The sequence below is a fragment of the Galleria mellonella genome, unplaced genomic scaffold (genome assembly GCF_026898425.1).
Source record: "Galleria mellonella isolate WM207_F2 unplaced genomic scaffold, CSIRO_AGI_GalMel_v1 utg184, whole genome shotgun sequence".
NCBI lineage: Eukaryota > Metazoa > Arthropoda > Insecta > Lepidoptera > Pyralidae > Galleria > Galleria mellonella.
The window spans coordinates 5057976-5075100 of NW_026442025.1; the positions used below are offsets into that span (position 1 = coordinate 5057976).

The 17125-nt window shown below is 31.8% G+C and overlaps 1 protein-coding gene across 1 annotated transcript; it reads right to left on the reverse strand.

Moving 5' to 3' along the window:
* Window positions 1-130: 130 nt before the first annotated feature.
* LOC113512178 (alpha-(1,3)-fucosyltransferase C-like) lies at window positions 131-4990 on the reverse strand. Its single transcript, XM_026895978.2, has 3 exons — window positions 4032-4990; window positions 3280-3600; window positions 131-290 (listed from the first exon to the last, which is right to left on the reverse strand). Exons 1-3 carry the CDS (start codon window positions 4988-4990, stop codon window positions 131-133), a joined length of 1440 nt encoding a protein of 479 aa, XP_026751779.2.
* Window positions 4991-17125: the final 12135 nt, after the last annotated feature.

The following is a 17125-nucleotide window of genomic DNA, read 5'->3' on the forward strand; positions in this document are numbered from 1 at the left end:
AGTTAACAACTAATATAATAATAAATAAATATCTAATATTATTACAAATTATAATTACATATCTACCTAGTATAAATATTATTTAACTGCACATATAAAATTCATGGTTTATTCACTTATAGAGGTAAAACTAAGATTGAATAGTAAAACCTAATGAAGCCGGCCTAATGAATATTCGAGAGTCCTCGACGCTCCACACGCCAGTGCAGAGGGCGCCACTGAGCCTGAAATTTGAATTATGCTTGGTCAGGTCCTTGAGGGGCTTGCGAGATGATAAAATTAGAATATGCCTGTGTAACGAATTGTGTCATATGAAAAAAACCGGTCAAGTGCGAGAGCGATTACAAAAAAATAGAACAGTGTTTCTAAATATAAAGAAAAATGTAAATGAGTTCTTAAATGATAAAAATAATATAAATGGTAAATAGATAAATACATATTGTGTTTACTATGTTACAACTTTTATAATTAACTAGCTGACCCCGTAAACGTTGTTTTACCACTTATTGCGAAATATAAAAATCGCAATTAAAATACAGGGATTGATCGTAAAACGTTGAAAATTTAAAGTTGTATGTATTTTTCAATGCTAAATCATAATAAAATAAAAATGGAAAAATTTGTCAAAAAAATAAAATAATATATTTTGGTGAGGGTCACCCTTATCATTGAGGGGTATGAAAAATAGATGTTGGCCGATTCTCAGACCTACCCAATATGCACACAAAATTTCATAAAAATCGGTAAAGCCGTTTCGGAGGAGTTTGGTAACAAACACCGTGACACGAGAATTTTATATATAAGACTAGTTGACTCGGCAAACGTTGTTTTACCATATACATTATTTTTATAACTATACATGAAAATTTATCCTACTACAATTATTATACTGGATTGTCATCTTGCAACCCTTTTGCAACATATAAAAATCGCGATTAAAAAACAGGAGTTGATCGTAAAACGGTGAAAATTTGAGCTTGTATGTATTTTTCAATGCTAAATCATAATAAAATAAAAATGGAAAATTTGTCAAAAATCAAAAAAATTTTTTTGGGGAGGGTCGCCCTTATCATTGAGGTGTATGAAAAATAAATGTTGGCCGATTCTCAGATAGATTATGAGTATTTTTTATTAAATTTATATTATTAATGAAATATAAAAAGTGCCAGAATATTATAGTAACATATATGTATTAACTTCCAATGATTAAAATAATTAAATTTTAATTTTCTTGTATTATAAATTTTAATATTTACACGCTTACATTGTAGCAGAATAAGACTGGATCATAATTTTATTCTAATATAACACCTTGTTGTACTAAATAAAGTGTACCTTATTGTAATAAATATATGAGTTCTAATTCTTTTAAAACAAGTTATTATCATAGGCGTCCCTCTATTGGGGAATTTTGCCAGAAGTTGCCAAACTTGGCAGGTCGGTTGGCAATCGCAGGTAGGCCTTAGAGGTATTTATTTTATATATTATCAAAATGAGAATAGGAACACCAACCCATCATTAAAAAAAAAAAAAAACTTATTTACACTATGTCAAACAAAAAGGAGGTGATACACGTTATGATTTCTATATCTAAGTCTATAGAAAAATTTATATAATTTTAATTCTGTTATTTTATAATAACTGCAGGGGAAATATTAGAATTATTTATATGAGGAAAATTGCGTAAATGATGTAATAATTATTTGAAGACTTAATTTCTTAGGAATTTAATCATGATGATTTAAGCACTAGAACATTTGTTTAATCTGAGAAATCCTCTTAGTAAATAGATTTTACTAAGTAGCTAAAAGGAAGTAGATATAGTATAACTATAGTACAACTACTAGTACTACACTAATTGAAATTGGAATATTTACTACCATTAACAATTATAGTAGTGAGCATATTTATTTATTTTACTTCAGTTCAGGTACAGTACGGTGGACAACTGGAGTGGAGTCCGTCCATCTGGTTAGCATATCGTAGAGACGGCCTATTCGAATATTCATCAGCTCTTTGTTTGGGCCCCCTACTTGCTCCTTCACTATGCTAATTTGTGACGTCAGTTTGTTTGTTCGAGACTGATTTTGAAAGCGTTTGATTTTGACGGCAATTTTAACTTCTAATAACTAGATATGCAGAAATGCCTAAATCAAAAGTTGAATAGATATTTCTTCGTATTTAAATTAAAGTTAATTGAAATTTTAGTTTAAGGTACCTCTTTCAAATATTTAAAGTATTTAACAATATTGGCCGATTCTCAGACCTACCCAATATGCACACAAAATTTCATAAATATCGGTAAAGCCGTTTCGGAGGAGTTTGGTAACAAACACCGCGACACGAGAATTTTATATATTAGATAAAGAACGCTATTAGGTGTTAGTCCGCCATATGTACACTTACTTATATAATATAATTATGCATTGAAATTTAAATAATTAAAGATAGATAAGTAGATACTCTTTATTGTTTCATTGCACTGTATAATATAAGAAAAGAAGAGGAAATAAATAACATTTTTTTTTTTGCAATTAGGCCTTATTTTTTATATTTTAAAATATTGTCTTAGCAGTAAAATATTTGTTAAAATTTACCTTATGCAGAAATATCCGTTCATAAAGTTACAAAAAGATATTTATTTACTGCATTGATAATTTCCCACCAAAATACAAAAGGTTACTTTTAAAATGTCACCATTTTTCTAAGCTTAATGTCAAGCAGTTGACAAAAGCTAACCTTTCACGACAACAAAAACTCTTTGTTTTAAAAAGAAACAAGGTTAAAAAAACATGCTTAATATAAAAAAAGCCTTAGCAATATGTCGATAAAGAAAATGCAATTTCTGAGATAAAAAAAGTAAAGTCTTATTTATGAAAATATCTATAGACATAAAATTCAGAAATAGAAATCACTCAAACAATTATTTTAATTTGTAGGTTACACCCAATCTAGACCATATTTTATTTTAGCATCTACAGTGATGCTAAATCCAGCAACTTACTATTATAATATTATATTATTTTAACTTACTCAATAGATCAATGTGTACGTGAATATGAAAACCAAATAATTACAATTATTACTTGCAATACCAAATGGCGCGTTTTATTCTATTTTTCAAATAAATTTATGCGTTTATGGGCTGAGCGTTTTTGGAAACTTTATTGACAGCGGTGGATTATATCATATTTATCACTCCCAGTAATGTTATAAAAATCAAAAGAAATAAATGTATAAATAACGTATGTCTTAAATTATACATTTGAATATTTTTTATTTGTATTATTCATGTACGATAGCACAACATTCTCTTTCTCAGCGCCTCTTGGATAACACCTCTCTTTTAAGGGTCCGGTGTACCACCATTTTCTGAAATTCTCATGAACACTTTGTATCTTATATCTTTTCTCGTCGTTAAGAAATTCACAAAGCTTACAAACACCTGATGTGTTCTCTACCTTATGGATAGTATAGTGGTTTCTCCAACGGAAAAATCGTCGGTACACACTAGGGTTTCGAATACTGTAGTCTATGATTGCGGCTAGTTTTTCAATATTTCCAGATCGGGCCTTGATATACGATCCTTCGGGTAGAAAACTGAAATAAATTATAATAAGTAGTTAGAAGTATTATTAGTTATTTACACTGTAATGAACGTAACTCGATTTGCCCACATTTCAATTACAATATTCGAATGAAACGTAACGGTGAATCACAAAGTAAATTGACATTCTATAACTACGACCAATTTCAAACTAATGACTATAGAGTTTTTCAGAACAATAACAAGTTAAAATAACAACACAATAACATAAGTACAAATAAAAAATGTTCATTAAGGTCCAATCTTCAAATTGTGTTTTAACAATCTAGATAACAAATATCGAGTGCTTTACCCAGAAAAATCAGACTTGAGGGAATTCAAATTGATCGAGCTGAGATCGAACTCAGGCCCTAATTAATTTAAAGCTGCATACTGTGTCATAAAGGTCGTTATAAAGATTAAAAAAAATGGAAATAATACTCACTGATGATAATTAGCACCGCCATATACAATTGGTACAGCGCCATAATTATAGCCTTTTAATACTTCACTAGTCACATAGTCTTCTGTTATGCTATCTTCGTATGCTAAATAGAAGTAATAATCTCTCTCTATAGCTTTTAGACAATCTCCCTCTGGACATTGTGACATTTTACAGCCATAAACATCCAGTGCTAGCGCATGTTCTTTTAATGCATGCTGTAACTCTTTTGCAAACGTCATTCTTTCAACAATCGTTCTAGTGTAACATTTATGTATTACCCACGCAACTGCTTTAGATTTTGAATTTATTCCTTTTACCTGTTTACTTGTCAGTCCAGTCATATTTTCAATCCATTTCACATTTGAACTTGGAGCAACAACATTACCTTTTAAATCTCTAACTTCAACGAATGGACTTACGATATCTGAATTTAATTTGTAGGACCAAGTCCAATTAAAGTAATTATCAAGATACAAACTACACATTGGCATATCATCAGCTGATTCTTTGCCGTAAAATATGTATTTTTGTACACTGTTTCTCTCTCGAGGCATTTCTTTGTATTTCAAGTTTCTGATAATATTTACGTCAAAGATTATAGCATCGAAATTTCTGTAGTCTCGTTTCAAAAGAGTCTTCTTTGTAGTGATGTAGCAGTTGTAATATGGACAACTATTGCTTATAAATAGCAGTTGGCCATCCCCAAAAGGATTAGCAGCATTTTCGGTTACTGTCCAAATCAGAATATACTTTAGATCATTATCATATCTATCTTTCCCGAAAAATATTTCCGGATTCGGCAATCCTTGGATTTTCTCCTGGTATTGTACCAAATCAGACACTGTTTTATATGCCGTGTGGAAAGTGTAAAATGCTAGAATCGCGTACATTACTAACCCAGTGAAACTTATTAAAAAAAATAACTTTGCAAATGTTTCCGTTTTCATTATTAAGTACATTTTGTCCCGTTGTATGTTGCGGTGGGGAAACAATGGACAGAATGACGCTCGCATCTCGTTGGATAACAAAGACGTTTTCCAAGATATCTCATTAGCTGACGAGAGTAAACAAGAAATTCTTTTAATCACAAATAAACAATGCCGAGACGTGAATCAGATACGACATTTTATTGACTGACTCAAAAGAATATACAATATGTTAATATTTTGTAAATGAATTTTTATAACACAAAATAACTTGAACGCGAATTAATAATATATCTGAATCATTAACATCATCATCAATATCACCCCTTAACTGTAGTTAAACTGTGGTTGTCACGCTTACCGGGCAGTTTGGCAACCTCAGTTACAAGTAAGCTTTACTAATGTTTTAAGAGAGCGCTGCTGCCCATTCCTCGACCACTAAGTTTCTTTTATCGCCTATTACGCCACCCCCGGGAAAGGAATGGGTGGCTCATTTTATGCCAAGACCACACGATTAATATATATAACTTAATACCACTTGTTTTTGTACTAAAATAAAAAAATATATATTAAAAACAAAATATGTTCACGGCTATAGTTACTATGCGGGAAGCATTAGTGATTATAGTATTAGTAGTTAACTTATTTTTTAAAGGTATTAGTCGATTCTAGCTGTTCTAACTATAAGGAAACGTCAAATAGCTCTAAAGTCTCTGATTAAAAACTTAATGTGATTAACGTGGCAAAATACCCAACTACAGTAGATGGCTTAGGATTTTATTACTATTATCAGGGTGAATAAGAAAATAAAAATATAAAATCCTGTGGATTTTATTTTTTATCTTGGAATGTACCTCATCAATTAATTTTGGTATGGACATGGTGTCTTCAGAAGGTAATATAATTATAAAATCTACATACAAAATAAAAAAATAGCGAACCAATAAAAATATGACAACTAGATGTCAATAAATTAAATAAAAATAAAAGAAACCAATAAGGCTCATCGTGCACATTGTAATGGATGTATATTTTTAACTGTGCAGTAAAAAGTCAGTTTTTTTTTTTATAAAAAGAAATACTCATATGTAATTTTTTTTAAAGGCTTTGACTAGCAAAAACTCAAATAATACGTAAACATTATGTACAACGTGCCCCTTGAGTCTTATATTGACAACTTCACTTTACATAACATTTGTACGTTTTCCCCTCAGACACCTAAAACGTTGAGGCTTCTCAAAAGAGATCCGTCTGTCTGTCTATTCGCAGCCAAAAAGCTCTCGAGAAAATTTTTCTATCAGTCGATGTCTCCCTCTATTTGCTAAGACCTGTTTCGTTAGACGTACGAGTATTACGTGTTTCCATTGTACAAAAGAGCATTAAACTATTTAACATCTATTATTATTATCATTATATTTAAAGTCTACTTCAATATACCTTAAATTAGACTGCTGATGTCCAATAGTAGTGCAAATCCATAATTGATCAATACATTGATTGTTTCAATATGTTCATTTCGAGTTCTGTATGTTAAAAATAAGCTTTTATAATAGGTATAATCCGCCATCTTGCGGTGGCGGCCATTTTAAAACTATTACAATATTGAGTATATCATATTGTCACCAGAACTTTTATGTATGCAAAATTTTTGCTCAATCAGATTTCCAGTTTCAGATAAGTGATTTTAATTGAATTTGTAAAATTTAATTTAAGCTAAATGAAGAACCTTGTTAAGAAAGAACCCTTTTTGAAAACTTTAAAATATTTATTGTACTTTTCATACAAAGCCGGCTGTAATATTATCAATTTAATATAAAAAGTGCACTGTATTTAAATTTTCAACTATGTTTCTTAAAGAAAACGACCAGTCAGTTTCTTTGACACGGTTTTAATTTCGTATCGGATGCAACATTGGACACTCACCAACGCTCTTTGCATGTAGGACGTCGAGTCTTCGGCAAATATGGACATCGCGTATGAAGTCAAACAAAATTACGTATTCCATAAAAATATACCCCTTTTGAGACACGTGACAACGCGAACGTACCGTAGTGGCATACGGCGTTTGTAGTTTACTGTTGACGAGTTAAAACATTTTGATGTCAAAGTAAAAACCTCAGTAGTAAGTACACAAAAATCATAATCTATAAACCCGAGTAATTCAATTTTTTTTTTTTTTTGTAATATATCTGATGCGATATTTTCATTGATAATTATGTCATTTTTATATCTGCTGAGAATTACTAGACTTAAAACATTTTTTTTTATACAACTTAGAATGACAAACAAGCTGACGGCCCACCTGATGGAAAGTGGTAACCGTCGCCTATAGAGGTGAGCAGTATCATGGACATAACAGAGTATACTGTTTCGCCCATGATACCCCCCATGCGTTGCCATTCCTGAGGACTCAGGTGTTATTCTTCTGTACCCAGTAAATTCACGCTATATCCCACCCTTCAAACCGAAACACAGCCATGCAAACACAACTGCTTCACGGTTGAAACACGAATAGGACAGAGGTACCCAAGCAATCGACTTTTGTACAAAGTCTCCCTCTGGTGAAAACATTTATTAATTAGGTTATTAATTTTGACAATGCTATAATTTCGATAATATTTTTACAATAGACAGGGATTACTTCTATTTTATTAAGAAAGGCAAATTATAATATATATAACTGAGTACTGTAATAATTATTTAATAGGAAGTTCCGGGTGCCTGAAATAATAGTGATCTTCTTAAAAAATCAATAAATTTTAAATACATTACTCAACACCAGAATGCATGGTGCATGATGCATACTGCTCGTGCCTATAGGCAACGGTTACCGCTTTCCATCAGGTGGGCCGATAGCTTGTTTGCCATTGTAAGTTGCATAAAAAAAATGCACGTGAAGACCACAGGCGTCACGGTATCCATGATGATAGTTATCACTTTCCATTGCATGAGCAATCAACTGTTTTGCTATTCTAAATTATATTTAAAAAAGCATGCAAATAAAATTCACTCAGTCATACGTATGCCATTTGATATTTCCACAGTTTAAGCCACCAGACGTATTTCAGCGATTGCACTGTGTAAAATAATATCATTGCGACGTCGTTGTTCAGAAATGAATTGTAAATTATTTTATTTGCGTGGCTCGGGGACGATTTCCAATTTTCGATACCGCAGTTGAATTATTTTCAATTATGACTGCGAAGCGTTGGATTCAAAGGTAGTTTTAAGTACTCTCAATATTTAACGACAGAATAATGGATTTATTTTCAATCGTCGTCGTATGTCTGCAAGAGGTCTCCCATATGAAGATCATTAGCCTACAATACTTTTTAAGGTGTCCTCTCCTATTAGAGGTTGGCGATCATCATGACGTTCTTTATTTTGTCCATCACAATCTTGATAAAAGGGCCTGCTGCTCATTTCGAACTACTGCCTTAGATTTTTTGCTCAGAAAGTTCGGCCTCTTTCCAGTCTTCGGCAACCTTGGACCTTTCCCTGTATTATAAACTGCAGAACCTCTGTGGCTGACTATATTACCACTGTGGTACACCGAATCAGCTTTTTTATATCACAAAAACGAAAAATGTTAAAAGATATAACCTATTCAAGTAAAACGAATTAAATTCAAATCAATTCATCTATTTAAGTGTAATTCAATAACAAACATTCACACATCTGAAGATCGATACTTTTTATTTTTAACTAGCTGTATCTCACAGCTTCGTCTGCGTAAATCAGTATATAAAGCCTCCTACGTGCTAAGTTATGATATAACCTACCCATGTATGTATTCAAATTTCATTCAAACTCGTTTAGTAATTTTTATATGATATAGTAACAAATATCCATCCGTCCATCCGTCATTACAAACTTTCACACTTATAAAAGCATACAGTATGATAAGAAATATCAACATTCTAAAGTAAAACACTATAATTACTGCAATAACGGTTAGTCGATTCGAATCCTAGAATTGGACATTTCATTAGTAGCGTAGTTCATTAGTCATCTAAGATAATTACATCGTAAACACACCTGCGCCTCGCTTTACCGAGATTTGTGGATACTGTCAAACGGCTATAAACACGAACTGTTTCTACTTAGCGGAATACATTTCTAGTTGTTATCAGTCTATCTTCACTCCTAGTACCTTACAAATTGGGCAGAGAGAAGCGACTGCCATAGGTCTCTTTTCTTACATTTTTCTTTTTTTTATATATACTACTATGGTGGCGCAATATACCCTATCAGGTCAACCTCCACGTGGTCTCTTCTGGAAACCATCGTGCTAAATTTCACATACATTCATCACGATGGGCTAACTGTCCTGCCTTTTCATTCTCACCTATCGTCCCCTCACTGGTGCCCCGCCAGCGTATACCGTTAGCACAAGCGGGGCTACCATTTCATTATACTCCATTAAAAAAAACTACTGTGGTGACAAACAAGCTTACGGTCAGTCTGATGGTAAACTGAGTTACCGTAGCCTAAGTACACTTATAGTTCTAGGGTCACGCGTATTATTTCTTCATTTTCTCATCAGACTTTTTTTTTATTTTTCTAATTATCGTTTTATACTCTTGCTTTAAGATAAATTTCATATAATAAATATGTGGAATATAGATATTTAAACCCGTCATACTAAATACTTTCATGTCCAATTTCATAATGTATGGTAAACAATTAAATGTTGACTGTAGACATGATCAGACCATGGACCTCACAAAATACCTGCCCATGGTATCCCTCATGCGTGCCTCCGTACTCTATAATTTCTTTGCCAAATTCCACCCTTCTTTTACAATTTGTCATCCATATGCCCCGGGCTCCATTATCCTTTAAAGTTATTCTCTCACGCAAAATCACAGACCTCCCCCGATATAATGAAGCTGGAACAATGTATAACTAAGTTTAAACTTCACCCGAAGATGTCTAACAAATTTATATACCTATGTCTGAGACAGTGGTTATGAACTGATGTTGTGTTATGACAAATATTCAAGACGGTGACCGCATCAGGCATCCAGGAGGATGCGGGGGCGCTATGCGAAACGTTCGAGTTCGAATACCAACATTCCAATATTAAGTTCCTGAGCTTGGCATCGAAATTAAAAACTTTATCCAGATACGAGATTTAATAAATACCATTTAGGAAATAGTTATATTAAATTTTTACATTAATAAATTTTTTTTATTATGATTTATCGGATCTTAATAAATACCACTAATAGTATAATAGCAAAATTTGATAACTAGTAATATTGCAAACTTTATTTACCACTATATACATATTAAGCAAGAACCAACAGCAAATATATCATTTAATGTCTTAAAAAACAAAACTTTAATTTTATTGTTTAAACTTATGTTCATTTTTTTTCTCTCTATTCATGATTTCATTGTTAATTCATAAGAAATATATAGAAAGAAATCAAATCACTATCATATTTTTAAGACGGTATTTTAACAATGAAACTGAACATTTTACTAATAAACATACATAATAAAAAATTGTTCGTCTTTTTATTGGTAACACGTGATTTTGATTTTATCCTATATAATCAATTACTTGAATGAACTGTAAAAGTAAATGAAATAATATAAACACATTGTAGAAATTAAATGTAGAATCGTCGCAACGACTTTTATGGTAACGTCTGAGGTTTTTATTTTGAAATATTTAATAGGTATGCAGCCTACTTGTAGCATGCGAAATAACTCTGCGAGCCAAGAGGAATAAGGTAAAATCGAAGTTTCCGTGGCAAGTTTAAAAAGTCTAATTTTCCTTCATACGCGACTTGAGTACAGGAGCCAACGGTGCGATGCTGAGAAAGAATAGTATGGCCTTAGATGAAATAATTTTATTTTTTAGGACATCAAAAGGATCTACATGTAAAAGCATAATTACACTGTCTAAAAAGTAGTTACTTTTATCGGTTACGTCAACCTTACATCTGTTATTTTTTCGTCAAACATGAACCAATGAACAAATACATGGTCTATCTAGTTACTATATTTAGATAGTAGTGCTTGGCACTAGACATGGAAATGATTGCTACATTTAATTGATTATCATCTAGTAATAGACTTATTTTAATTCACAGTGATATCACCAGTGTCAAGTCATGAAAAATTATTTTCGTTTTCAATTACTTAATCTGTGACATAAAAAAAAACTATTAATATAGATAGATTATTCAATTATTTCTTAATATAGAGATATGATACTCGTACATGTAATAATGTAAAATATATATACCTACTCATTATATACACTTATATACTATTATATATATATATATATATATATATATATATATATATATATATATATATATATATATACACATACATATACACATATACATACATGCATATAAACATCTACACAGATACATAAAAATATATACTACTATATACTGCTTACTTGTATACATAAAACACTAAGTTATAAAATGTTTAGATATCTGAAGAATATATATCGTGACCATTTATGCAATATTAAAAAATTACAGTAAGACCGCGTTAACATAGCATGAAAATACGAGTGCTTATTTTATCAATCCCAATAATATTGTGATATGATATCATGACAAATGTTTTGTTACAAACACTGGTACCTACTATTAAATACAGCAGAAACACAAATTTTTAATATATTTCAATTTGTTGTCGGTGTTACCGTAGTAAAATTGTATTTTGTTCTGTAAATTATTCGCTTGTATATCATACCTTGGCTATCCCATTAAATTAACCTTTTTTATAATGCACATAAAAATAGGCACATTAGTCGGTTATCAATTAAATTACCAGTTAGCGTAACTGTTAACTGTCAATATTATCTTAGATTTAACACGCTCGACTGACTGTTAGCATTGCTATTAAAAGTGAAAAATAAATTATAATTTTTATAATAATAGCAGCCTCTCTACGGCACAATAGGTTCTCTGCTATGATCTCACTTCACTGTTAACTGAGAGCAACCGATGATTCACGAATAAACCCGAACGCAATATCTGCGATTTCATTTAGTGATTCACAGCTGTCTATCTGAAACGACGTAGGTAGTTAGTGTAACATATAATTTTGCTCAGCATATGTTATTTCACGTGATACATATGAAATATTCCAACTCTACTCTGCATCTACATCCTTCCATTTTTCTATTATAGATACTCTTTATTGTTTCCTCCAAAAGATTACAATAGTAAACTTATTCTAGATATAAACAATTACAAGAAATAATCACAATGAGAAAACAATGGGCGACCTTATCGCTAAAAGCGATCTCTTCCAGGCAACCTGTGTTGTAAAAAAAACCTTTGGATTTATTAGTGATTATATACCCATTTCATCAATCTATCATCTGTCATTATTTCTTCATCCGCAAAATAATAATAATTCCTAATTCAATATTTGATCCACTTTTTCTAACGTATAAGAAGCTTGCAACATCAGACTTCTATAATAAGGCAAAGTTGGCGATCTCACTAGTAAAATTTTCTCCCAATCATAACTTTCAAAGAAAAAGAAAATATTCAGGATTGCATTTACTATTTCAGGAGGAAAAGAGGCTGCGCTATCTCTCTGAGCTTCTTTATGTTTGAAGTGAAACATTTAAATGCCTTATAGAGTAGTAAGTTAAATTTCGAATACTTTCTACGAGAAACCTAACACTGAACATTATGTTATAGAATCAAACCTGAGACGACTTAAAACAAAATACAATCAACTGTTTTTAGAGCAAATTATTATTTTTGAATAAAGAACAAAGCATTTTTTGTTTTTTATAATCTAATTGAAAGTGATAATCGTCAGGTTTAAAAATACCACGTTCATATTTTTGCCCATTGTACAAGTCTGATTGCTAATGGTTAGTCCAATATAGAGTATATTGGACTAACCATGAGCAACTGGGAGGGATTCTTAATAATGGAGACTAAGGACCCCATTGCTAGCAATATACCCAAACAGGTCGACCTCCACGTGGTCCCCCCTGGAAACTATCATGGTTAATTCCTGATGGGTTCATCATGATGGATTAACTGACCTGTCTTTTCATTCTCACCTATCATCACTTACAGGTGCCCCGCCAGCTTATACCGATAGCGCAGACGGGGTTACTATACCATCATTACCTATTAAAAAAAAACCATGAGCAACTTCTCAAAGAGGCCAGCAAAGAGATATAAGTTTAAAATCAAAACACGATTTAAAAATATTTATTTAGACTACTTCGAAGTGCTACTGGTATGATCATAGTTGCACTAATATTTTTTTATGACACTTGTGAATGGCAGATAAGCCGACGGTCCATCTGATGGTAAACAGTAAAATAAATAGTGCCATAGACATCATAGAATACACTAGGCCACCCTAGATACCCCTAATATGTTCCCATTCCTGAGGACTAAGTTGACAATGATACTCTAGACAAGTAGAAAAAAATAGTATTTTTAAAAAACATAGATAGATATTTGTTTTATAATTATTGTTTTCATTAAAATTTCTACTTATATCATAGAGTAAAATTTGTAAAAAAATGTATGAAAGTAGCCATAGAGCAAAAATATGAATTTAAAAAATAGACAAGAGTTGAAGGTGGGTGCCGAGGCGTACCATAAATCGTCTGAACATCTTCGCATCGCGGACCAATTAGTACAAGATGTTGCCGCGCAGCCCTCGTATGGATGGCTCTCACGGAACGGAACCAACATTATTTGAAACATTTTTTAAACTACAACAATAATAACTTGTTTGTCTATATATATACTCATATGAAGCGTTAAATAATGATAATATTAACCCTTAACTGTCCACTGCTGAAGATAAACCTCCCCCTTGGAGGTGTTTTACCGGTAGTTGTGACGCATAGCAGGCAGATTGGCAACCGCAGTTACGTTTTGATGATATTTTAAGAGGGACGCTGCTGTATATATATCTGTATATGTTATAATTATCTGGTATACTAAAAATTTCCAGTTCTAAATTTAAATATTTTTAAATAAATGCTTATACGAAACGTCTCGTCGGTCATTGGTCTCTTTAAGCCGAATTCACATTATAATACCAATCCCGCTCCACCCTTGGTCTGGCAAAATATTATTATATAAAAAACAATGTGTAGATTCACACTACAATCCAGTCCTGGTCCGACCAAATCGAACTGGTTATATTGGCCATACCGAAAGTGGACCGAGAGCAGCACTATAGTGTATATCCGGCCTTAATAATAATTGAAGTCCATGTTTTGTTTTTGCGTAACAAAATTTACTTTTTACATTTATTGTATAAACCGATCCCGACCGGAGTGCCGCGGCGGCGAGACTCCAGTTTTTAACGAATGCCGTGAAAGCGTTAATTACTTTCGCAGTAATTAATATGATTTAAAGATCTGCTAAAAAGAAAATCTTTTAAGGCTCACAAATAATTATCTGAATGAAGTGTACGCCTTGTCACTCGATAAACTTGAAGAGTTATGAAAACGAGTGAAGTCAAGGAAGTATGAATAAATGAATGAATGAATGAATAAGTATACTTTATTTGCATTGTACAATATAGGAAATAAGCAAGACAATTTACAAACACAACGATACAATTGTATAAGTACAGTAAGGCGGTCTTATTACTGAGAGCAATCTTTTCAAGACAACCTTAAGGTAAAGGACTAATTATTGTACAAGTAGGTATGATAGTACTGTATAATTAAAAAAAGAATCTTTTGCAAATTAAAAATTATATATAATATAAAAATATATATATATATATATATATATATATATATATATATATATATATATATATATATATATATATATATATTAATTAAATCAAATTATATGTTAAATCTGTACCTAATACTAGGATATATATTAATAATTTCACATTCAAATAAAACAAAGTAAGTTATTGGCATTCAGATCTCAGTATCAGAGGATTATCCTACAATGTGCTTTTTTATAGATAAATATAGAATGGTGCATCAGCTAATTCTATGATAAATGAGGACTAACATCACCTTTACTCATCACCTCTCCCCCCTACAGGTTAGTTGGCGTTAAGATAGATATAATATTACTCGTAAGAACCCAAATTCCAGGTCATTGATATCAAATCGTGGGATAATCAAACCCGCGGTTCATCTGATTGATTACCTACACGCTTCACAATATAACCATATCCCACAGACACAGATGGAAATAGATGACACTAGTATCTGAATCTTTATATAAACTAAGTGCATTATTAATAATCTATTTAACGAGATATTATGAAAGTAATTTAAAGATAGTATAAGGTAAGGCTGCAAACTAAACTCTTTTATACTATTGCTGTTTTGTTTTATGCTAAGATAGAAAACTGCCTTTTTTAAGTTTTAAGTAATGGCAATAACTGAGCAATATGAACTAAGCAAATGTAAATAGTGGTAAAAGAACTTAGTTTTCAGATATAGTAATGCATTAGGGGGCATAGTACCAGGGGCATGTACATAGATTACGATTCTATTATTTTCATGGTAACTGTAGGTGTCGATAAGCCACGGATACTACATTCCACTAGGTAGTCTTTCAACTTATTTATTATTCGATAACGTATAAAAAAAAAAACTATGTTCTAAACTTCAACAGATATATTCGTAAAACTTAAAAACTCCGTTTCTAAATTTAGCCTTAATAAAAGTAAATTCTTTTCAACCTACTTTAATACAGATATTTTGGTGATCCTAAAATAGTAACAAGAATAAAACTTTATTGTACCCATTTTGGATCTATAATTTCTTCTATTGTGACTTTAAATAGATACACGCGACATCTATTTAACTCCACGTCCATATCATATCCAGTATACCTAAACACATCTGAGGATTAAGCCACAAGCTATCAGCCTGATGCATTGCCTCTATTGTATTGCCATGAATCGACGTTGCTTAGTCTATGGACAAAGGTGTTCAGGGCATAGATTACTGGTTAAGCAAGACCGACGCCATCTTGTTCCTTGTTCACGGATGTCCCTATTATAGCGGAAAAGCAGTTATTCATCTTTGATTACGAGTAGTTATTTGCTGCAGCTTCTGCCGCGCGGAATTCGTTACCCACAAACCCTGTTGAAATTTCGGAAAACCATGGCTTTGTAGATATTAACGTCATAAAAACACCTATATTCAAAATTAACTGCTCGCCCTGGCTTTGCACCGTCATATATTTTTTCCATATGTTTGAATAGCTGTATGAAATTTATATGTTCTATGTTTATATAGGTCATTAGTCTGTTATTTATACATTAATTTACTCTTTATTGCACTACTTAAAGAATCAAAACAGGTATCAAAACAGTACCTATTTAGTTATGTTTCATACAAACAAAGAATATGTTTGAAAGATTGTCCTAACAATTATAAACAATTATTTTACTGAACTAGATGTTGTCTTGCGGAAGTTCATATCACTGGTTATTTGATTAAAATGATTTAATTTTTTTTTATTATTTTAATATTTTTTTTATACCACTGAGGTGGTAAACAAGCATATGACCTACCTGATGGTAAGCGGTTACCGTCGCCTGTGAACGCCTGCAATACCAGATATTACGCGCGCGATACTGACCCTGAAGAAACCTCTTTACCTCCCATTTTGTTTACTGTATTGATAGCGGAATTAGACAAAATAATTCTAATTATGTATACCATTACCCAAATAAGTCCAGCTGTTCTGAAATGATGCTCTTACTGTTTTTTAATTGTTAACTCTAAGTTTCTGGAACCAACGATTTCAATTGTTCGTTGGTTGATAAATCAAAAATATATGAGACACGATATATATGGACCGGAAATATGAGAGCATATATATGATACTAACTCTTTTCAGCGGCTCTCATATTTCCGGTTTTCGTGAGAATTTCTAGAAATTCTTTCTTAACATTCACTAACGTTATATAAGGAAGTACTGAGCAGCAAAATTTCACATTTCAAAACTCCTGCTGTATGCCCATTAATATCTTCCAATATGTAGATATTATATTTATAACAATATATTTGAACAGAATTTTTTTATTTCGCTTTAAGAGGGGAGGGAGACTTTGTACAAAATTCGATTATTTGGATACCTCTGTCCCATTCGTGTTTCTACCGTGAAGCAGTTATGTTTGCATGGCTGTGTTTCGGTTTGA